This window comes from Panicum virgatum, chromosome 6K (genome assembly GCF_016808335.1).
Source record: "Panicum virgatum strain AP13 chromosome 6K, P.virgatum_v5, whole genome shotgun sequence".
Taxonomy (NCBI): Eukaryota; Viridiplantae; Streptophyta; class Magnoliopsida; order Poales; family Poaceae; genus Panicum; species Panicum virgatum.
The window spans coordinates 9365116-9387391 of NC_053141.1; the positions used below are offsets into that span (position 1 = coordinate 9365116).

Sequence of the window (22276 nt, forward strand, 5' to 3'; positions counted from 1 at the left end):
GAAGGACAAGATACGATAGCATTGATACGCGTTCGCAGCGCACGAGAGTTGCATTGCATGGAATCCCTTAAATTTTGACCTTAATGTGCGATATGCAATAATGCAATCATGCATTCATATCCCAAGGGCTGGCACATGCATTGCATATGGCATTCTTATTAGCGCATCGTCCCAATTCCCAATTTATGCTTCAACATCTCCTAGTTTGGCAGCCATTCGATTTATTTTGCTGCGCCATGGTCAAGCTCTTGCATCAGAAGTAGGTGATGGGTGTTATCACGCCCCAGCATGTGATTGCCATGGTTATGTGGCCTCATTCCATTGAAGTTGGTATATTCACACTTATATTGTTCGGGATACGGCACCAGTTCTACCAGAGTATGTATGTACCAGACATATATTGCTAGGTCTATTTCTGGTATGCTTTCGTGTGATATATGTCCAACAGCCATACAATACAAGGAAGCAAACATACATGCATTATGCTTAGTGATAAAGCGTGCTTGGTGTGATTTGGTAAGGGCTAGCAGACAAGACTTTTCTTTTTCCTTGGAGCATAAAAAACTCGCATAAATCATGGTGGTATTAAGACAATCTAGTTTTAGAAGCTCGGAGGCATGCAAAACTAACCACTGGTTAGAAAGAAGAGGTGTAGAGTTAAATTTTCTAAAACTCAAATAAGACTGCGTGTTTAGCACTATTGTTTCAAAACTACTATAAAGTACTTAACAAATTAAAAGAATGATATTTTTTTCTAAAACTCCAAAAAATACTGTGCATCCAAACCGAAAAAGTGTGGATCCAGATAATCCCAGCTATTCTCTCCGTTTCAAATTATAGGTCGTTTGACTTTTACGACCTTAAAGTTTGATCACTCGTTTTGTTCCTACAAATCATACGGATCAATTTTTAGGTGCGAGAAGTTGGGGCGGGTACCGCACCCATTCCTAAAAATCTTTTCCATAGCAGTGCGCATAATATTCATTCAAATTAAGATAAATAGGAAATGACTCGGCTCTTTCGTCCAAAAAAAAACGAAACTTTGTACGTGGGCTGCGAGGACACATGCATGGTTGTATAGCTTAGCTCAAGAGTGTTAGGAATAGGATAAATGAGTGCCCACGTGGATAACATGTACTGGGATCGAAATTTTAATAATAAGAGGTATAGCAGTTCACCGATGATTTCAGGGAATCCTTTGACCTTAATGTGTGATATGCAATGCAATCATGCATTGGTAGCCCAAGAGCTGGCACATGCATCAAACGAGGTTTAAAAGCGTGGGAATAGAATCAAATGTTATCGCATATGGCATTCTTATTAGCGCATCCCAATTTATGCTTCAACATCTCATAGTTTGGCAGCCAGTCGTTTTGCTGCGCCATGTTAAGGCTCTTGCATCAGAAATAGGAGTACATCAGAGTGTTAATTAGGAACAGGATGAATGTAATGGGGGTGCCCACGCGGATCACACGTGTACTGTGCTCGAAATTTTAATAATAGCAGGTATAGCAGCCCAGCGATGATTCCACGTGAGGCCCCCGCTTGTAGACAATGTTTACGCTCTAGCTCATTTCCGTGATCCAGATCTACTCGAGAGAGCCATCTGGGATAAGCAGTCTGGCGATCCACCGTATGATATAATTCTTTACTAATTAACTTTACTATTGCACATAAGTACTCCTATTAGAGAAGTGAAACTAAACTAGCAGCCCATTATTATAAGCTCACGATGAGCCCATTATCAAAGAGAGAAGGGGGGGAAAAGTTAAAAAAGCTCCGAGCGGAAACAACAAAAATGCTACTATTGTTCCATGTGGGTTTCCCCAATGAGCTCGGTACTTGCGCTCCGGCGGCTCCGATGAATACAAAAACAAATCCGAAAGCGCACATCGAAGTGTTCGTCTTCAACCTCAAGATCCATCGATCTGCTCTGCGATGCTCATCACCTCACTGGTGGCCCAAGCTATACGTGCTAAGAGCATCTCCAAAATTATCTCTCTAAATGACAGAGGGCTGTTTATAGGGTCCGCTCGAGTTGCGACAATGATGCTCACTTGCTTCCTGATCAGTATCATCTGATCAAACGAAGCGCGCCGCCAACGACCTGCTAGTTCAAGAGAGCGACGACCGCCGTTTTGGCGGCTAGCAGTTCCGTCGGCGTTGGCGCGAGAGCGAGCTCGCTCAGGGGACTCGATGGGCGGCGGTTTTCAGGCCGGGCGCGACCACGACAGCGGCGGCGTGAAAGCAAACGTCCGTCGCCCAAAGGAAGAATCAAGGAGAGGATGAGAGGCCATCGCTTTTCCATAACGGGCTCTCCTAATCCTAGTATTATATTTGACGCGCGCGCTCTCTCTCTCTCTCTCGGCTGCTATACACTGGATTCTCTATATACTAGTGGACACACACACTCTCTCTAGGCTGCTACTATTGGACAGTGCCCTCAATGGTATGGTATGTGCTTTAATTATACCGATGATGGACTAGTGAATGATTGATGATCGTGATTGGAGTTGGAGAAAGATGTCTATGCATTTGGAGAGCTAGGTTGGGTTGGCCATATATATGGATTAACCCTCCGTTCCAAAATGTAAGTCGTTTTGACTTTTTTAGATTTATAATGTTTGCTATTTATCTAGATATAATATATGTCTAGATCCATAACAAAATATATGAATTTAGAAAAGTCAAAACGACCTACATTTTGAAACGGAGAGAGTAGTTTGGATTTGGCAATCTAGAATAATTTGGTGTTTGTAGAGTATATATATATATATATATATGACACCGCTATTGAGTACCCTGGGTATTCCATACCCGAGCCAACCCAGCGGCCGTGCCATCGAGCCATTAGGCCACATCTCAGGATATACTAGGTGTTGGTTATCCGCATTAATAAACTTCGACCGCAGTTTCCTGCTATCCATGCATCCAAAAAAGGATGTAAATGTACTTCACATACATAATTATCTTTCATCAAAGCCTTTGGTGAGTCATGATATATTGGTATATTGTACCTTCCAACGCGGGCTTCAAGCTAAGGGTCAAGCTCAATTCTGTGCTTGTTCAAATAAGCATTCAGCCCATTCTGTTACAAGTACCTGATAATAAAGGAATGTGACAATAATTAATGCTGATGCTTCAAAAAGTTCTACAGATATAGCAGCAGTAATGGTCTCGTGATAGAATATATCAGCGGATATGAACAAACATACAAGAATGATAAATTGAACTCCATACACACATTTATTTCATCTGCTAAACGCACTTGCACCCAAACATGAAGGGATAGCTTTCATGTCATTATGCCACTAAAACTACAGAAATATATGGACCACCTTGCTCACATTTGCACTCACGAGTAGGGATAGCCGCAGGGGCAAGAATTAAAAACTGACCATGGAACTCATGGAGGAGAAAACACAGAAGACCATAGCTCTGGACGGAGAGGAACCTCGAACCTGAAATGAAAGGGAAGATTGTTGTAAATGCAGGGACACGAGACAAAAAACATGAACTGAGTAGCCCCAATCAAGAGGATATAAATTAATGTCATGCATAGACCTCTCCTGTGTGCTAATAAATGCCATTTTCTTCGGGTTGCTAGGCATACGGTCCACCAACCACTGACCGGTATCTATGCTAGCGAGAAATAAATTTGGATGTCAGTGATGAACTAGAACTTGTTAATTAATTTATTTGCTAATTCAGTAAAATAGAATTGGACTTTAAAGAACTGTAATAAGCACATGGAAAACAGGACACCAAATTAACAGGGACAAGACGAAGACAGTAGTACATTATTGAACATATAACCTTGATGAGTGGACTTGCGGCGAACCTCGTTGAACATTTGCTGACTGGGCGGGCACAGGATCTACACACACACAGGGGATTAGTGCCAAGAATAGTAGGTAAAAAGAGATATGGGCCAATGACGAGTGTCAGACTACGGCATATAAGATTTGCAGACCAATGCTATTTAACATATAAATAAATTATATGGAGGCTGGACTGACACACCAGAAGGCTCCATCCGAGAGGGCGATTACAAATCAACGAACGGGATAACAAGATGAGGTCGCACAGCAGCATGGGCTTAGACTGTTTAAGGATAAAACATGATGCCCATCAGACAATCTCCTAAATTAAAGAAAATGCAATTATGCCTAAGCTCTGTATAACAGAAAACTGAATCTGTTAGTTTGATTGTGGGTTCAACATTAGTCTAGGGTAAATCACTATGAAATAGAAGGATAAAAGCTGCATCAACTATTTATTCAATGATTCAGGTTGACTTTTCAGCCTGCACTGTCGGATATTGATCATAACTTTGAATGATTCACATCAAAAGAGTTTCTGGTTAAATCTGTAAATTCAACCAGCAAATCCAGCGAGAGGAAAAAAAACTAATCATGATTCAGGTCACATGAGGCAGACAAGAACAATATAGATCACAATCAGAATTGAGAACTAAATATTGCAGTGGAAGGGAGTGAGGAGGATGCGGCACCGGTTTCAGTAGCCCCGTCGGGGGGATGGTGCGGCCTGGAGGAGGATAGCGATGTCGCGTGTTGGGTGCGGCACCGGGAGGGCTGTGCGCCGCCGGGGTTGGGGGCGAATCTGGGGAGGGAGCGGCGACGGGAGGGTGGTGCGGCGAGCTGGGGACGGTGGTGCGGCGTCGGGAGGGAGGAGCGGCACCGGGTATGGGGCCGCTTCGCCGACGGTAGGGAGGTGCGCCGGATCCGAGATGCGCGGTTGGCGGGCGCGTCGGGAGTAGATCGACGTTGTGGGGAGGGTGCAACGCGTGAGGAAGGAAGGCCATCGGAGGAGGGGAGCGGCATCGGGGCGCTGGGATTGGGGGCTGGCCGCATCCATGGGAGGGGCGGCGCCGGACGGTAACTGATGGGGACGGGAGCTGTGCGGTTTTTGGGTGGAGGTGGTGGGTTGGTTGGTTCGACGCAGACTGGGGCGAGCCGGAGGAAGAAAACCGGGAGCGGTGATCGGGGCGGATCAGGTGCACGGGCTGCCTCGGGTATGGAATTGCTTATTTCGTACCCAGGGTAGTCAATACAGCTACTATATATATAGTGGTTTAATTAACCAAATACTTGCTCAACTCTCAAATATAAAGTCATTTGGACTTTGACAGAGAATTAAGAAGAGAGGTACAATGGCCATATTGCCCATCTAACATTCTTATATTTAGGATGACTGTTAAGATTTAATATTTTATTGATTAGTGTGCATTTAAATCTGAGTGGACATGGAAGAATGAAGGATAGGGGTGGTAATGGTCTAATGGGTCATGGCTCTAGTGGCCTCTTTACAGTCCAACAAGGCCCTTAAATTTTTTAGCTCAAAATTATATAAGATTAGAGCCCAACCCTTTTAGGGCCTGACCCTTAGATTTTCTAGGTCAAAATCTAGGATCCTTTACCACTCCTAGATGCAGTGCGGTTGTCAGTTTAGTACATGTGCATTTGGTGGCTTATGAGAAGTCTTTACAAGTTCAACGCTCGCTCGTGCCATCTCCTGACTGGCTAGCAAGAGAAAGGTTGAGAGATACTTAGATAGATGCTTTGATCGAGGTGGAACTAACACTCCCTGGGATAGATGCTTATATTTCTCGATAAATTTTAAACTCCAGAGGAAATGTTTTATTGTGGACAGATGCCGGGAATGACTTGCTCCTATCATGGTGCTAAAAACAATTGTTTCACATATGAAATTTGGTACTCGTTTCTTTTTCAACCTTGCTCTCGGTTGTTTGGATCAGGGGATCTGGATGAAGAACATAAATCAGAGTTCAAATCTGACCTTGTATTCGGACAGAAAGTCAGAGATCATTCGTGCTGTAAAATGGACATCAGTTTGTCTAAGAAATCCATATATGCCGACTAATTTTTTTGTTCACATAAAACGAACGTACGGCTGTTGATGCTGTACTTGGGTCCTAGCATCAGAATAATCAGAGGGTAGAGGCCAAATTGGCAAAGGCTTCTAACAACACTTTTGGTGTGGTTACTGTGATGTCATCAGCTCATCCCGGCTGTTCAGGTGCTGACCTCTTGGATTAGCAGAAGAGCCGCCGGGGTTCAGCAGCCGCCAGAGGTCAAAATTGTCCTCAGAGGCTCAGACTGCAAAGGGTTCAGGGCTCACCTTCTGTGATGCCACAGCCCTCGATGAAGCTTCATTGGCTCCCCGAGAAAATTGGGGACAGTTTCGGAATATGCTCGCACCAAACCTCTCTCTGGTCAGCGGTTTTGCATTCTCATCCTTTGAAGATGTGAATATCGAGCGATGAGGAATGACGGGGTTGTTTGTGGAAACTGAGCCGCAGATTGACCTGAATGGATTGTTTTTTAAAAGCAGAACGGAAAGTATTTTTTTATTAAGGGTGCTTGTATTTTTTATTAGTATTGAGTCTGGCTGCATCTGAGATTAGTATGCAAATGATGCTCCTGCTAATTAAAGATGCGAAGAATTGAAGCTTATGCAGGACTCCCTTCGTCCTATGGAAAGTGCAATTTTAATTTTTTGCAGAAAGATTAGCGGTGGTGTGAAAAGACTCATACCCTCATCTGTTAGTCACAAATAGTTAATTTTGGCATGCGAATCAAATTTGATCACTTAATTAGGTAGGTAGTTGAAATTCAATTTTTAGGATTGTACTCTTTATTGAATTTTTTCAAACACAGGATTGCATTTTTTTATGGGACGGAGGGGTACATTACATGAATTTGTACCTTTTTGTTGCGGACAAAAGAAAGTTAGACAAAGTAATTAGTCATTCGAAGTTTTCATATCATGAAAAGAAAACAAAATACATAAATTGCCAAATTGGTGAAAATCATCTCATCAATGAATACTAATATTGGGGGGAAACACTGACATCAATAATCACAAGCAGAAAGATAGGAAAAAGGTGGAAAGTGACATATGATGTATACTCAGCGATAGGACGATAGTCCATATAACAACAAAGAAAAAGGTGCCATGTGGAGTTAATTGCAATCTAACTACACTAACTTCAGCCACCAAACTCTTTTTGTAACGGGAGTAAAAAAACAAAGCTTTATGATTCTGTCCTCTATAAATTACAATGATTCTGTCTTCTATAAATATGTTACCGCCGAACTAATGTTTCAGGATTACATCAATATCAAAAATAAACATTTTTGTGGTAGTGATAGTACCATATTTTTTTCTTCTTGCACTCATTTAGATATTACACACTCCATTTTCCTTTACAAGGCTTACGTTTGTTAGGACAGGTTTTTGACCAATAAATAAACTAATTATATTTTTATTATGATATAATTTGTATTCTTTTGGAAGTATTTTTGAATAATGAATCTAATGACATCAAGCTTGTGTCATAATAGGTATGTTCTGACGGAGCACCTGTTGGTCAGAGGCTTGTCCTAATAAAACAAAAAAGACATTTTTTTAAACACGTATAAGCACATATATTACATAAGGCACGTACTCCGTAAAAGGGAGTCCTAAATATCTTAAATTGAACACAAATATAATTAGAATTCTACCAAGAACTTAACGCATAAGCTAATTTAGATTATACCACCAATCAATTTATAAGTTTTCAGTGGGCATAGCAGAGCCCTTTCAGTCTACAAGGGTTTATTTGACTGGAATCAAATTATTTGGTTACGGTACAAGCTCGCTCTCAATGATTGTACTCCAAATCGATCCACCAATTGTTTCATCATAGAAAAAGCAAAAAAGATGCTGCGAATATTTCAGCGCTCCAAAGTCTCAAAGTACAAATGGAGTGGCTCACCAATAGGGCAGATTTGTAGGAGAGAATTATTTTCTAATTTTATTTCTGAAGGCATTCCGCCCAGCGTGTCGGCAGCTTTAAACCATAGTTGTATTACTCTGTTAGTTAATGTAAACACTCTCCGCTAAAAAATATTCTTAAGTTTTTCAAGCCCATTCACATGAAGCGCATGCCTCACCAGCCCTAAAACCCCAAACCCATGTGCTCCAAAAACTATGGTCTGGACGTCTGGTCTCCCTACAAAAGACATTTCTATATATGATAGCCCCGAAGGACGACGGCTTGCCGATAGGTCCACGTCGGACAAAAAAAATTGGGTCGTCCGATCGCAATTCGATGGCTATAGATGAAAAAGAATCTTGCTATTTCAGAGTACTAAATAAAATCTATTTATAAAACTTTTTGCACGGATGGATTGTAAATCACGAGACGAATCTAATGAGCATACTTAATTCACGATTAACTCATAATTAATGAACGGTTACTGTAGCATCACTGTTGCAAATCATAAATTAAGTAGGCTCATTAGATTCGTCTCGCGATTTACAACCTACCCGTATAAAAAGTTTTGTAAATAAATTTTACTTAGTATTCCATGCATGTGCGCAAATATTTGATGTGATGTTTTTGGGATAAAATTTTTTAATCTAATCACGGCCCTAATTTCTATATATGATAGCCCCGAAAGTCGGCGCAAGGGCAGACTGGCCACGTCAGTAAAAAAGATTCCCACCATTCGATCCTAAATTGACGGTGCATGCGATTGGCCATGCCATCGTTATCTTTGAAGCCTTGAGACATGAATGGTCCACGCATCAGCTCTCCATTCGGTCACTGCAAAATACTCTCTCCATTCACTTATGATAGATATATTACCAAAAATGAAAAATTCATATATGATCGATATATTTAGGCTCCACCTCGAGTTTCCACGACGCCGTCTGCTCCGCTTCGTCTTCGCAATAACTCCGGCGCCCCGAATGAAGAGACAACGGTGTCATCCCTCCGCTTTGGCTCCGTGATGTTTAAAATCAGTTGCCCACATCTCTCCAGACCCATTCAGGAGTGCACCGGCGACTCGCGGCTGTCGCTGCCGCTGCCGTCGTCCCCGCCGCCGCTGTGTCGCTGCCGCTGCCTTCCCGCCACCGCCGCGTCGCTGCCGCCGCCGCTGCCTCGCCCGCACGGCTTTGATCGCTTCCATATCTAGTTCTATTCTTTTGCGACCACAATTTCTAACAAGCTTGTTTTTAACATCTGTTATCCCACCATAGTCCTGTCCAGAGCGCCATATTCTCTGCACAACCAAGCGAGGCACACCAAACTTCTCTGCAACTTGCCTAGACACTCCATGATGCAAGACAGGAGGATCTGTCTTCGCCAACAATTCTAGATAAATGGCAATTTTTAATTCATCGGAGTAGTACCTCCTCCTTCTACCATTGGAACTTGCAAGAAATAAAAACCATGAAAGCATGAACATGATTAATAAGTCGGCAAGACATTCATGCATAAAGAGGAAACATTTTGAAGCTAAAAACATGAACATCCAGTAGGTACTTACCCACTGCAGCTGTTCCACTAGCAGTAGCTCCGTCAGATCGTCCTTGTCCAGTGCCTTCTCCATCAGCAGCAGGGACAAAACCTGTTCATGCATAGAGGAAACAGGCATGATCGAGCTTAAAACATGAAACCGATCCTAATGAATCAGCGAGTTGCCACTGGAATTAAGTTACCTGTTGCAGCTATTCCATCGTCAGTAGCTCCATCATGTCCAGTAGGTCCTCCATCAGCTCTTGCATGTCCAACAGCCCCGGCAGCTTCGTCAGATCGTTGTTGTCCAGCAGACCCATCACCAGCAGCTACGTTGGCTCTCCGTTGTCCAGCAGCTCTTGCACGTCCACCACCTTCTCCATTACCACCAGACTGCTCTTCTTGCGAGGCACCTACGGCAAGAAATCATCAGATGTCATTAGAAACATGAACGAAACTAGAATCTACCAAATCCTAACAAGCAAGAACCAATACCTTCATCAGTCCACACCAAGTCATAATCGAGTTCATATGCAGGCCCTTCCCACTCGCTAATTTCATCCCAGTCTATAGGAGGCTCGGCATTGAGGTCTAACCCATGGGGCATCATTGCTACTGAAATTGGTCGAGGCTAGAAGAAGGCAGGGGAAAAGTTGCAGACTACTTCTAATCCATGGTGGAGTATTTATAGATGCATTGCTCAAGTTTTGAAGGGAAGCCCGGGCATTAGGGCGCGCCGTTTTCATCTCGCGATGCCAAAAAAATCAAACGGAGAGGAGAAGAATTTGGCGCGGGTGGAAGAGAAAAAATAGGCGGAAGACAGAAATTGGAAGCCTAGGCATAGGGCGCGTCGTTTTGATCAGGAGATGGCAAAAAAATTGAGCTGCGGAGGAAAGGAATTGGTGCCGGCGAGGAAAAAACATGGCGCGCAGAAAAACTTTTTGGCGTGGAAGAGAATTGGCGGCAGCAGAGTCCGTTCGTTGGTGGCAGCGTTCGTCGGCGGCAGCAGTCGTTGGCGGCAGCAGTCCGTTGGTTTTCACGGTGGGCTGCAGAAACGAGGAGTCCTTGGTTTTGAATGTGGGCTGAGATGGCTAATGTGATTAATTAGATTGATAAGCACACTTGGTGTCCTTGGTTATTGTGCCATGCGCAAATATATCTATCGTAAGTGAATGGAGGGAGTATCTGAATCTAGAACTCTCGACCGGTAATTTTGGTGGCCTCCGAATGGGTGTGCGTTCTACTGCAACGATGGTAGTGAAGCTAGGCCGAAGAGCCACGAGGCGAGTTCATGCCGTCACCGGTGGGCGACCCGGCCTCGCTTCGGTACGCCGCAGTGCCGCAAGTCGGGCATGATAGTCGCGCATTGTATGGTGAGGAGATGTCCGAGGACCGCTCCCGGCCGCCTTCGACGGCGAGATTGAGTTAGCTACTATTTTTTTACCTTTTTTATTTTAAAAATAAATATTCTATTTCTATTTATATATATTCATTTGTCTCTATATTTACTACAAATCTCTATATAAACTTATATTACCAAACAAAAACGAATAAATAAATTACGCGCGCGCGCAAGGCACTTGTTTGCATAAACGCCCCCGTACTTCTCCATCCTAACTAAACCTCTAGAAAGGAAAAAACAAAAAACAAAGACACGCGCACCGCCCCCGTACTTCTCCATCCTAACTAAACCTCTAGAAAGGAAAAAATAAAAAAAATAAAGACACGCGCACCGGCACCTACCAAGCCGCCACCTTCTCCCCTTTATACTCGCGACTCGCCGGAGGCGAACCACTCCTCGTGCCACCTCCGCCTCTTCCTTGTGATCTCCGAATTCCTATCTCAGATTCCAAGGGCCGCCCCGTGCGATCCCCGGCTCTCCCCGCCCACCATATATCCAGAGGCTCCGCCCCCGCCTCCAACCCCTCGCGAAAGTCCACGCCGTCGTCAGCTGTTCTTGTTCTGATTTGAGCCGGGCGGATTGATCCCGGGGAGCGGTGTTGCCGTTCTTGATCCTGAGAGGTGTTCTTGGTTGGTTTGCGGGAGGAAAGGTAAGATCCGTTCTTTTGATCCTGCAAAGTTTGCCCCTTTATTATTATTTTTATTGTATTATTAATCTGCATAGCCAGTGGATGATCTTTTACCCCTTTGGGAGTGCCGCCGGCCGCCGTTTGAACCGCTGCCGCTGCCTTCCGTGCCGGCGGCCACGACCTGCCATGGCCGGTTCCTCGCCGCTATAACACCTGAGTACCTGACTATACCTGTGCACCACATCACCTTAGTAATTTCTCCCCTTTTTCGTCCATTTTTTTTTACAGTGACCCAAAGGCAATCTTTCTTTCCCTTGTGCCTGTGGGTATTAACTGAAAAGGGTGGGTGCTTTTGCATGCGAAATCTGCCTGAATAGATCACGGGTGTTCGCGCCTTTGCAAGAATAAAGGTGACACCCTTACGTGTGGATTACAACTCGAAAACGATGTGCTGGATGCAATTTGTCCACATCCAGAATTTTAGCAGTTAGCGTATGGGGATTCATCGGTGGGATTTTAGAAGGTGATGGCTTTGCCGTGTAGAATTCTGCAGTACTGAGAAACTTACAACTTGTTGAGTAAAGAAAAGCTATGCTTGGATTCTACATGGTAAATTCATTCCTGCTATTACTTAAAAGAAAAATTCTGACCAAAGAAATATCTAAAATTTCTTTGAAGCAGTCTTCTGAGGAAAAATTTCATGTCACTTTCTGCATAGCGCTGATGCATTCATCTGAAACTCAAATAAAACTTCTATTCAGAGGAACATCAGAATTTGTTTTGTTCAACTCTTCGGGGAAAAGTCCAAGCTTTTTTGTCACTTTCTATGTGTACTTCATATACTGCCATCTAAAACCTTCTTTCTTGATCTGCAGAAGTCATGATACCCTCTGTGAGGCTCTCTCCTGCCCCTGCAGCCTTCTCAGGCTTCAGCCTGCGCTCAAAATCAGCTTCAATTCCAACCATCTCCAGTCTCAAACCCTCAAAATATGTGGTATCCTCCCTCAGACCACTCTACCTTGCACCGCTAGATGGTCCGCGCACTGCCGAGCTTAAGCCTCGGAGGCAGCCACTTGAGTTCCGGTGCGCAGCTTCTGCTGCTGATGACAAGGAGTCCAAGACTGAGGTGGTGCCGGTACAGTCGGAAGGTGCACAGAAGCTAAAAATCTCCATCTATTTCGCAACCTGGTGGGCGCTCAATGTGATATTTAACATTTACAACAAGAAGGTTCTCAATGCTTTTCCGTACCCCTGGCTCACCTCCACACTCTCCCTCGCCTGTGGCTCTGCAATGATGCTTTTCTCATGGGCCACCCGCCTTGTTGAGGCCCCCAAGACCGACCTAGATTTCTGGAAAGTTCTTTTCCCGGTGAGTTGATTCTTTCAGATCTGTCCTTATTTGCTGTATTTCCATGGAAGAGTGTTACTGAATTTGGTGATTAATTCATGAAGGTTGCTGTGGCACATACAATTGGTCATGTTGCTGCAACGGTCAGCATGTCTAAGGTGGCTGTGTCATTCACACACATAATTAAAAGTGCAGAACCTGCGTTCAGTGTTTTGGTGTCGAGGTTCCTCCTTGGAGAGACATTCCCTGTTCCTGTCTATCTTTCTCTTCTTCCAATCATTGGTGGATGTGCTCTTGCTGCTGTAACCGAGCTAAATTTTAATATGGTTGGTAAGTATAAATTTGGTTCTTGGATATTCTGTTCCAGTTACTTAGAAATTAATGTGTTTTTTTGAAATATTAGTTTAAAGGTTAAATTTTAGAAACTGCCATTTAACTAAAAGCTAAATAAGGATGTCAGTTCCAATTGGTTTTGAAGAAATTTGATCTGTGAAATTACTCTTTTGCTCTATGATATATTTCTAGATTTTGATACTTTCTATGAAACTCATCATGACTTGAATAAAAACTGAACGATAGATAGAATGTTAACTGCGAAACCAGTTGGAGAAAAGTTACACATGCATGTTCTTATCTCGTTTCTAACAGATGAAGCATGCTGATGTCCGTTTTCTCCCATTTCTTCCTGAAGTTTCATGCCTATATTTAAGCTTAAGAGAGAGACAAAATAGGAGTTATGGACAGGTTTACATTTTTTTAAACAGTCTTTTTCTTGTTAGGGGAAGCAACTGTTCTCCTTTTCTTGATGTTAATGTAAACCGTTTTCCTCCCACCAGGATTTATGGGTGCTATGATATCCAACCTTGCTTTTGTTTTCCGCAACATCTTCTCAAAGAGGGGCATGAAGGGGAAGTCCGTCAGTGGCATGAATTACTATGCTTGCCTGTCAATAATGTCCCTTGTCATACTGACTCCATTTGCTATTGCTATGGAGGGCCCCCAAATGTGGGCTGCTGGTTGGCAAAAGGCTCTTGCAGAAGTTGGCCCCAATGTTATCTGGTAAACAAGAAGTTTATATTCTTACATTTTTCCCTCTATAGTTGTCATATTGTAGATTGTAGGTAGCTTGAAACGGTCCTCATGTTATTTTAATAGGGAGACTTACTTACACGACTATTTCTTTTACTTTCTGTTGGGCATATGCATGTTAGACTTCAGTGTTGTCCTAATGAAGGACTGATAAATTATGCTGGATCAGTGTCAGGATTTATGGCTATCTCATATCACAATTTTGTATATGTTGATATTATTTCTAATGTGTTACTGTTGAATTTTGTAGGTGGGTTGCTGCTCAGAGCGTGTTCTACCACTTGTACAACCAAGTGTCCTACATGTCACTTGATCAGATTTCTCCATTGACTTTTAGCATTGGCAATACAATGAAGCGTATATCAGTGATTGTTTCGTCAATCATCATCTTCCACACACCTGTCCGCCCTGTCAATGCCCTAGGAGCTGCCATTGCCATCCTTGGCACATTCCTGTACTCTCAGGTAATTTGGCTGCTTAAGATTTCCATGTGGTTGTGCTTTCATGTATAGACTGAAATGATCATTGTTTTCTGAACTAAGAAAAACGTCATTTATGTGTAGTGTTTAGGTTCACTAGTCAATCTGTGTTAACACTGAACAGATGTGTGGTCCATGATAAACAAGTGCAAAAGTTGGCATAATTTACTTTCTCGATGTGCTTAGTTGTTTTATCCTACCTTTCAATCTCAGAAACTTTCAATCCATCCAGTGATATGTGCGCTAAACTCCCTGCCAAAATTGCGCTCTCTTGCAGGCGAAGGCATGAGGTTGAAACTTTGGCAAGATCAGTGGGCCATGGATGATGAACGTCTCTGCAGAATCAGTGGCAAGCAATGAATCCAGTTTTGCTTGTGCAAGTATCATGTAGATATAGGGTTAGGTTTCCATATGAGGTCTAATAATGGATGACTGGCTGCTGTTTCCCTGTCCATGTTTGTTGAACGAGCGCAAACTGAAATCCAGAGGCCATCAAGTGTGGTTGAGTGTATCTGAATAATACTGTAATGGAATTCGCCGATGCTGTTTCTTTCCGGGTATATAATCGGTCGTCCAAATCCCGGTTTCAATAGTTTGTACTGATCAGGATTTAATTCGATTTTATGCATTCCAACATTTAGCAGAGTTCCTTGCTTGAACCCCCGTGCTTCACCTCCAATTGAGCATTGCCTGAACTACAATCATCAAGATTGCAATATAATGAACAACTTATTGCAATTTTAGAACTCAAGTAGTATTTAGCAGAGTTCAGTGCCAGTTTTGAAGCCATTAAGGGCCGTAACATAAATAGATTTTTTTTGAAGAAACATAAATAGATTTGTAAAATCGTTTGTGCCGTTCCTTTCTACAGCTTTCTGGCGGCTGCCCAAGCTGCATTGCCTCTGTGGATACGGCTGTAGCTGCAATGCCGCAATGGATCGGTCTGAGGTTGATGCCTCCAGGCTCCAGTTTCCATTCCATTACATGGCCAGCAATTGGACAAGGCGACCTTTCTGTAGAGACCACACACTTCACTACTTCAGCTTTGCTGTGCGAACTTTTTGAGCCACGTGGCGTCAGGACACCGTTTCTGTCCGCTCTTTTGGTATTTTCCCACCTTAGCGGTTAGTGCATATTCCTTTTTTTTTAAAATTCTATTTGGGGGGGGGGGGGGGGGGGGGGGGAGTTGGACTGTTGGATATGTTGGCTTGAAAAGTTACTAAAAAGTGCGTATATCGAACTTCAGTTTCTCTTTAGATTTTAACCTTAGGTCCTTAGCTGGCAATAAATTGGCACCATCTCTAAAATATTTTAAAATACAAATATGTTGATGCAACTTTTATGGATCATTCAATTTAACTAATTGTTAGTAAAAACATGTATGTAATTTGAGTAAAATTTGAAAATTTTCAAATCAAAATGCGAGGTAAAAATGTTAGGGGGGGGGGGAGGGGGCATTACTATTGCTGCACATTTAAAATACAAATGTCCCTAAGACACCCTCTCAACATACACTTTGATCATTCATTTCTACACAATGAGTAAGCGCTGGTAACAGGTAATTCAGTGTTGCATTTTCAAGCATACTTGTCATTGTTGGACTGGACCTCTATATATAATATTTATAAAACTTCTAAAACCCAAAACATAGGGAACGAAAAAACTGTGCTGAACTATTATTCAGAGGTAAAAAAAGAGATGGTATTCCACTTCTCTTTCTTATTCACAATTACATTATTCCAACCTAAGAATATACAGTAAGTCCTTGGCCATCATCTTCTGCCTTCCATCTCCCCACGTATATCCCCATCACACCACACGTATACATAACATGCACAATAATAATCTGATCCCTGCAGAACCATACAGCTGCCCTGCCCTTTTCAGTCCCTTTTAAATTTCAGCGAGAGGCAACGCACGGGAGACTTCCAACTCCATTGCCGTTCCAGTTTGACACAGACCTCAGCTAGCAGCTCGAGAGCTCCATCCCACGTCGATCGAGAGCAGCCATGTACACCCTCACCCCGCGCTGCCACCTCCCGCCGCTGCGCCGGTCGCCGCCGCCGTGCCAGGCCGCCTCGACGACGACGACGACGCCGCCGCCGCCACCATCGCTGTCCGTCCCGTCCCGCGCCGGCCCGGACGAGCTGCGGTCGACGTGGCCGCAGCGCGCGTGGACGCTGGCCGGCTCGGCCGCGATCCTCTCCTCCCTCTCCACCTCCGCCTCCCTCGTGGCCGCGGGCGCGGGCTCCCCCGCGGCGCCGCTCGCCGCGGCGCCGGCCGCCTACTCCCTCGCCGACCTCGCCACGGGCGTCTACCACTGGCTCGTCGACAACTACGGCGACGCCTCCACGCCCGTGCTCGCCGCCCAGATCGCCGCCTTCCAGGGCCACCACCGCCACCCGTCCACCATCACGCGCCGGGACCCCTGCAACAACCTGCACGCGCTCGCGCTCGCCCCCGCCGACGCCGCGCTCTCCGCCGCGGGCGCGCCGCCCGCCGCGCACGCCTTCGCCGGCGCCTTCGCGGCCTGCGTCGTGCTCAGCCAGCAGTTCCACGCGTGGGCGCACGAGACGCGCCGCCGGCTGCCGCCCGGCGTCGAGGCGCTGCAGGGCGCCGGCGTGCTCGTGTCGCGCGCGCAGCACGCCGCGCACCACCGCCGGCCGTACGACACCAACTACTGCATCGTCAGCGGCATGTGGAACGGGGTGCTGGACAGGTACAGGGTGTTCGAGGCCCTGGAGATGATCGTCTACTTCCGCACCGGCATCCGGCCGCGGTCGTGGGACGACACCGACGCCTCGTGGATGGAGGTCGTCACCGGAGCCGATGGCGCCGCCACAGCCACCGCCGGCGATGATGGTTCGGCACATCAGACGGCGAGCATCAGCTCTGACGGTATGCACTGATCATGCGCAATTGCATCGCACATAGAGGAAGTATACAAGAATGCTGATCTCAATCAATGGGACTTTTGTTATCTTAACTAATTGATGGGATTGAAGACTCCAAGACAGTTCTTATTTGGAGGATCAATCATGGTACTAGTAAGTTAGACCGGAGAAAAACACAGTTCAAAGACAATTTTAGTTTTCTTTTCAGGGATTAATCCCGACAATATATATTCTTTCCTTTTTCCTCTTTTGTGTAAAGCTTGTGTTGTAATCCTTTAGCTAGGTCTGAGAAAGAGAAAGATTGGTGCTATCTGAAATTCGATAATTTTCGGAATGCTTTTCCTTTTCTTGCTCTAGAATTTCCCCTGCCAACAGTTTTCTTGTGGTTGAAATTTTAGAGGTTCTGTATTTTGTGGTGCGAATCTTTTGTGTTATCACAGGCTCACAGCGGTGTGCTCTAGAAATTTCAGAGTTCTTTTGTCTGCCCATCAGAAAGTTCAGAGGTAGCCAAGCCACGTTCAAACGAGTGGTCTGAGATGATCCACATTTTGTCAGGATCACATGCATGGTAGCCGCCATACAGACAATGCTGATTTTCTTTCTAACATAACAGAATTCTCTCATTCAGTATACTGAAATGTTTGTGCCTCACAGTGTTCCACAAACATGTCCCGTACCAATCCAAACACCTTGTTGAGACTCAGATTACACAATCTGCTCAGTCCCAATTTCTCACATGCCGATTTCCATCAAGATTCAAGACAGCCAAAGCAATAGAACAAAAAGTTGAGCACAGAAGATGGAAGACTAACGATACTGATCCCACAGCAGGAGGTACCAGTGATCGTAGGCTAATAGCACATCACTTTCTTGTTGAGAAGATGATGCTGCATATGGAAACTGTAAGCTTTTGTTGATCTGCACTCAAGTTGGGCCCATCCTCTTATCCTGCGGCACTGCATCTTTGCAGGAAAACAACACCCAGAAAATGTAGATGCCCAACATGATCCAGCTTCAGTTCCTTGTATTTCCTGTCATAAGGAAACTGTTCCCATGTAATTTCTCAGAGATCACATCTAGGGGAAGTCATCAAAGCAGCTTGTGCTAGCAACTTCTATGGGCATCGGCAGATGCTAGCATCCATCATTGTGGTCTGGAAGTGCATTGATCTGAAGCAGAATGCTCCTGATTAACCTTCCCTCTCCAAAGTATAATTTGTTCATCTTTAAATAATATGGGTATACAGGGCACCAAATCCTGCGAAATGGAAAAATAAGTCAAACAACCATCAAAATTTCTATGGCTTGCGAACTAGAGGTTAAGACAGTAATATTTCTAGACGCATTTTTTTTTGTAAAAAAAGACATGAGGAAAGAAACAACGTAAGTGATTTAGGGGGCATGCAGTTGGAAATGACTGCATGTATAACACAGCAGCAAAAACTAGGAACTTACCCTCAGCTTCACACCAATTTTCTTGCAGTCACTAGTCCCGACATGAGAGCAATCTAGTCCGACAACTTCGACAGTCTTAAAGGCCTCTCTCACTTTATCAACAACATTAACATAGACACCATTCCTAGCTGCACAAGACAGAAAGATTAAAACTTTGATGAAACGGTAACTCGTCACAGAACCATGTTATGGGAAAGTGAGCTTATATAATTATTCTCAAATAATGTCCAACTTACTCAGTTTCGTAAGTGGTGGAGAATTCAATCCTCTGTTCCTCAATTCTTTTGTTTCCTCGAAAGTCAACCCTTCAGCAACATGTTGCACAAGCCTAGGATAAATCGGAGCTAATGGTTTCCACAACATCAATGGTATGTCAGGCCTCTGCTTTGGATCATAGTTCCGACCACGATATAGGATGAGGATGTTTATGTTGCGGTATATGATTTTGCCACCTGTTTTATCCTGCACAATGTGCACTCCACATGAGGACATGACAAATAGGCACAGATAGAAGAGTACAGGTCCTAGATTCTCAAGCATGCAGTACCATATTATGACCTCGAGATGGAAGCATATGTTGTCCATGTCAAGTGTTGGCACTCCCAGACATTTGATCCTCACAGCTTCTGCACGTTTCCAGTGGTTGTGGATGTCTTCAAGCATATTGTGCGTTACACCACCTTTTCCTGGGAGCGCGAAACATCATATATTCATATAGCATGAAAATCTGTCTAAGATAAATGGAATGTCCTTGATCTACATGACTGATAAAAATTCAGATGCAGCACTGAACCGGTATATTCTGCTAACATTCTTTATATGCAATGCAACCCATCGATCCCAACATAAAATTTAGAGTTCATTACAATGCTTTATATTATATTAAGATTTAACGAAACCATGATATTAATTGTTCAGAATGCAAATTTGATTCTACACTATATGATCAAAACATGCAAAGTTTAGAAATATACTGCATATTTTGATCTTTTCTACTCAAGAGAAGAGAAAAGTAGGAAACAGCAACCAAACACCATTTCCCCTACATGCCAAGAACAACAAATTTTCCTTGCACATTTCGCCCCGACAAAAGAACACTTCACTAAAAAAACTATTATATCATCCAGAGTTTCAAACACGATGATCAAAATGCTGTTGATCGAACTGTTCGCACATGAGCATTCGCACAACATGAGCAATCTTTTGAAACCACTACCAACTATCTTGCCAGTAAACAATCTCTCTTTACACATCCCATTTCACAAAATGGCACTTAACTGGGCCTAATCAAACAACTAACCAACAATAGGTTTGATAATTTCTAACATAAAGCGTCACCACTCAGAGTCTCAGATGGACACGACATTTTAGTACTGGGAGCAGCAAAAACTCACCCAAATTGATCTGCCGTGAGCAGTCGCTGTGCCAGTACCTCTCCACCAGGTCCGCCACCTCCTCCTCCGACAGCGGTTCCCCAAGAACCTCCTCCCTGCTCCTCCCACCTCCTCCTCCGTCCCCACCGCCGCCTCGCGCCGCGGCGACACCGTCCCAGGGCCGGTCGAGGCGGCCGGGGCCGAAGGGCGAGAACCGGGCGGGCTCGCGGAACCCGATGGGCCTCCACGCCGGGTCCGTCTCCGAGTACGAGTACCGGAAGTCGAAGGGAAGGTCGGAGTGCGCAGGCTCGTCGGGCATGATCTTGCCCGCCAGGGCCTTAGGCTTCGGCGGCGGCGAGGGCGCTCGAGGAGGGCGCGTCGGGATCCGCGTGAACGGTGGATCGTCGTCGGGGTCGGAGAGGGACGAGGAGGAGCGCAGGAGGCGGCCGGCCAGGGCCTGGGCGCCCTGGTTGGGGCGCCGCCGTGGGAGGAGAAGCTCGCGAGAAAGAAACATTTTTTTTCTGTTGGGTTGGGAGCGAGAGGAGGAAGAATGGAAGACGAAGACCGAGCTGGGCTTCGTGGGCCCCCAGTTTGCATGGTTCGGTCCAGATACAAGCAAGAATCACTACCGAACAGACCGGAAACCCTTTTCGACGTCCGATTTAGCGCCAAAGAACAGAATCTACAAGTTCTATGATTCAGGATTTGGTGGGATACATTTTGGAGCTCATGAGAAATACTTTTGATTTGCATCTAGAAACTCTGGAGTCAGGGGAGTAAGTTGTGGAGTCAGGAAAGAACACTCTGGATCCGTGAGAAGAAACTTTGCCTCTTCTTTTTTGAAGAAACTTTGTTTTTGTTTTGAAGAAACTTTGGATTCGTGGCCAAAACATTAAGTTTGGTGGGCACATTACTTTGGATCAAGAAAAAAAATGGTCTTTGGTCTTTTAAAAAAAAATCTTTGGTCAAGCTAGTACACGACCTTATTTAGGCCGGAGAAAAAAATTTGGGCCTACACCCTCCGTTCCAAAGTGCAGGGCGTCTTGAGTTTTTTTCAAGCAGATTATGGAGATAGAGAAAAGATATATGTATCCTCCACTATTGCATTGTTCAATTAATTAATTGCTTAATTTTCAGCTTCTCGCACCAAAATCAAGAAAATTAGTATGTCTTTTCTACTCCATTGGCCCACCATAATTGATTTCTTTACAAAACTAGCACCAAAACTAAGAAGATTAGCATGCCTTTTTTGTCCCAAAAAACTCTATGCCTCACATTTGGGTACAAATTTTAAACCATTCAATGCATTATATTTTAGGACGGAGGGAGTAGTCTCTAACGTGGAATTCATTATTTTATTTAATATTAATAGTTAATAACAAATTGAACTTTATACATGTCAGCAGCAACCCCACCGAGCAGTTAGACATCGATGATCAACCCCATATCACTACTACACAAAACTTTACCGAGGCGGGCAAAAGTCATTAACCAAGGCGATTTTTGCAACAGCCTTAGAGCTATAGTCACGATTAATCTGGCATTAATCGAGACGGTTTCCATGCCCGCCTCGGTTAATCAAATAAAAAATTAAAAAAAAAAGAAAAAAACCTAATGGACAGACCCAGTGAGCCCAACCAGAGGCCTGCTAAGCCCATCCGCCGCGCCGCCACTGCCGTTGTGTCCACGCTCGCCAGATCCGGCCTCCACGTCGCTGGATCCGCCGCGTCGAAGGCAGATCCGCCGCTCCCCGGCATGAGCTCGCCACCACCGAAGGAGGACGTAGGGCCCCACGCGCCGCTGCCGGATCTGCCTACCCTGGCCTCAGACGCCCCGCAGCCGGATCCGCCGGCCTTGGACGCGCCGCCGTCAGATCCGCCTACCCCGGCCTCGGACGTGCCGCCTCCTCTAGATTTGCAGCCTCAGCTCGCCCGTGCCAGCGCCGACCCCGGCCGCCGCTAGCCTGCTGGACGCGTGGGCCCGGCACGCCGCTATTGCTCATGGTGCTCGCTCGCGCCAGCGCCCACCTCGGCCGCCGCCGGCCTGCTGGGTGCGTGGGCTCGGCACGCCGCTGTTGCTCGCGGTTGAAGGAGCGGCGGGAGGGAGGGCGGCTGGCAAGGGCGGAGAGATTGAGAGGGGGGAGGAGAAGTTGGAGAAGAGTCGGCTGTGGAGCATGAGAGAGGGAGAGAGATTGAGAGGGAACCCCAAAAGGGGCCCTATATATATACTCAGAGAGATTGAGATGGGTTGAGTGGGCCGTCGGCTAGACTTGATT

General features: G+C 45.0%; 5 protein-coding genes across 16 annotated transcripts; 2 read left to right on the forward strand and 3 right to left on the reverse strand.

Annotated features, from left to right (window-relative positions):
* Window positions 1–2985: 2985 nt before the first annotated feature.
* Window positions 2986–4936, reverse strand: LOC120711626 (neural Wiskott-Aldrich syndrome protein-like). Of its 9 annotated transcripts, none has more exons than XR_005690364.1 (6): window positions 4514–4936; window positions 4024–4104; window positions 3817–3877; window positions 3565–3637; window positions 3399–3461; window positions 2986–3101 (listed from the first exon to the last, which is right to left on the reverse strand). XR_005690364.1 is itself a non-coding variant. In XM_039997220.1 (5 exons), the coding sequence occupies exons 1-5, from the start codon at window positions 4823–4825 to the stop codon at window positions 3079–3081; spliced, it is 540 nt and encodes a 179-aa protein (XP_039853154.1). In that variant the 5' UTR covers window positions 4826–4936; the 3' UTR covers window positions 2986–3078. The 9 variants fall into 9 exon arrangements, 7 of the variants coding, with proteins under 7 accessions (XP_039853154.1, XP_039853149.1, XP_039853151.1 ...); XR_005690365.1 differs by having other exon boundaries at window positions 3565–3642; XM_039997220.1 differs by lacking the exon at window positions 3565–3637.
* Window positions 4937–8652: 3716 nt separating this feature from the next.
* LOC120713893 (glycine-rich protein 1-like) lies at window positions 8653–10341 on the reverse strand. Of its 2 annotated transcripts, XM_039999858.1 has the most exons (4): window positions 9830–10340; window positions 9538–9747; window positions 9366–9446; window positions 8653–9249 (listed from the first exon to the last, which is right to left on the reverse strand). In XM_039999858.1, the coding sequence occupies exons 1-4, from the start codon at window positions 9942–9944 to the stop codon at window positions 9209–9211; spliced, it is 447 nt and encodes a 148-aa protein (XP_039855792.1). In that variant the 5' UTR covers window positions 9945–10340; the 3' UTR covers window positions 8653–9208. The 2 variants fall into 2 exon arrangements, with proteins under 2 accessions (XP_039855792.1, XP_039855791.1); XM_039999857.1 differs by having other exon boundaries at window positions 8653–9446; window positions 9830–10341.
* Window positions 10342–11059: 718 nt separating this feature from the next.
* LOC120711628 (glucose-6-phosphate/phosphate translocator 2, chloroplastic-like) lies at window positions 11060–14929 on the forward strand. 3 transcript variants are annotated; one of them, XM_039997224.1, is made up of 7 exons: window positions 11060–11385; window positions 11460–11615; window positions 12240–12733; window positions 12817–13042; window positions 13549–13771; window positions 14052–14265; window positions 14558–14929. In XM_039997224.1, the coding sequence occupies exons 3-7, from the start codon at window positions 12245–12247 to the stop codon at window positions 14567–14569; spliced, it is 1164 nt and encodes a 387-aa protein (XP_039853158.1). In that variant the 5' UTR covers window positions 11060–11385; window positions 11460–11615; window positions 12240–12244; the 3' UTR covers window positions 14570–14929. The 3 variants fall into 3 exon arrangements, with proteins under 3 accessions (XP_039853158.1, XP_039853159.1, XP_039853157.1); XM_039997225.1 differs by lacking the exon at window positions 11460–11615 and having other exon boundaries at window positions 12243–12733; XM_039997223.1 differs by lacking the exon at window positions 11460–11615 and having other exon boundaries at window positions 11062–11385.
* Window positions 14930–15855: 926 nt separating this feature from the next.
* On the forward strand, window positions 15856–17530 carry LOC120711630 (fatty acid desaturase 4, chloroplastic-like). Its single transcript, XM_039997227.1, has one exon. It carries the CDS (start codon window positions 16290–16292, stop codon window positions 17187–17189), a length of 900 nt encoding a protein of 299 aa, XP_039853161.1. The 5' UTR covers window positions 15856–16289; the 3' UTR covers window positions 17190–17530.
* Window positions 17531–17767: 237 nt separating this feature from the next.
* Window positions 17768–20541, reverse strand: LOC120711629 (CRS2-associated factor 2, mitochondrial-like). Its single transcript, XM_039997226.1, has 5 exons — window positions 20023–20541; window positions 19187–19314; window positions 18865–19090; window positions 18629–18756; window positions 17768–18431 (listed from the first exon to the last, which is right to left on the reverse strand). The coding sequence occupies exons 1-5, from the start codon at window positions 20513–20515 to the stop codon at window positions 18318–18320; spliced, it is 1089 nt and encodes a 362-aa protein (XP_039853160.1). The 5' UTR covers window positions 20516–20541; the 3' UTR covers window positions 17768–18317.
* Window positions 20542–22276: the final 1735 nt, after the last annotated feature.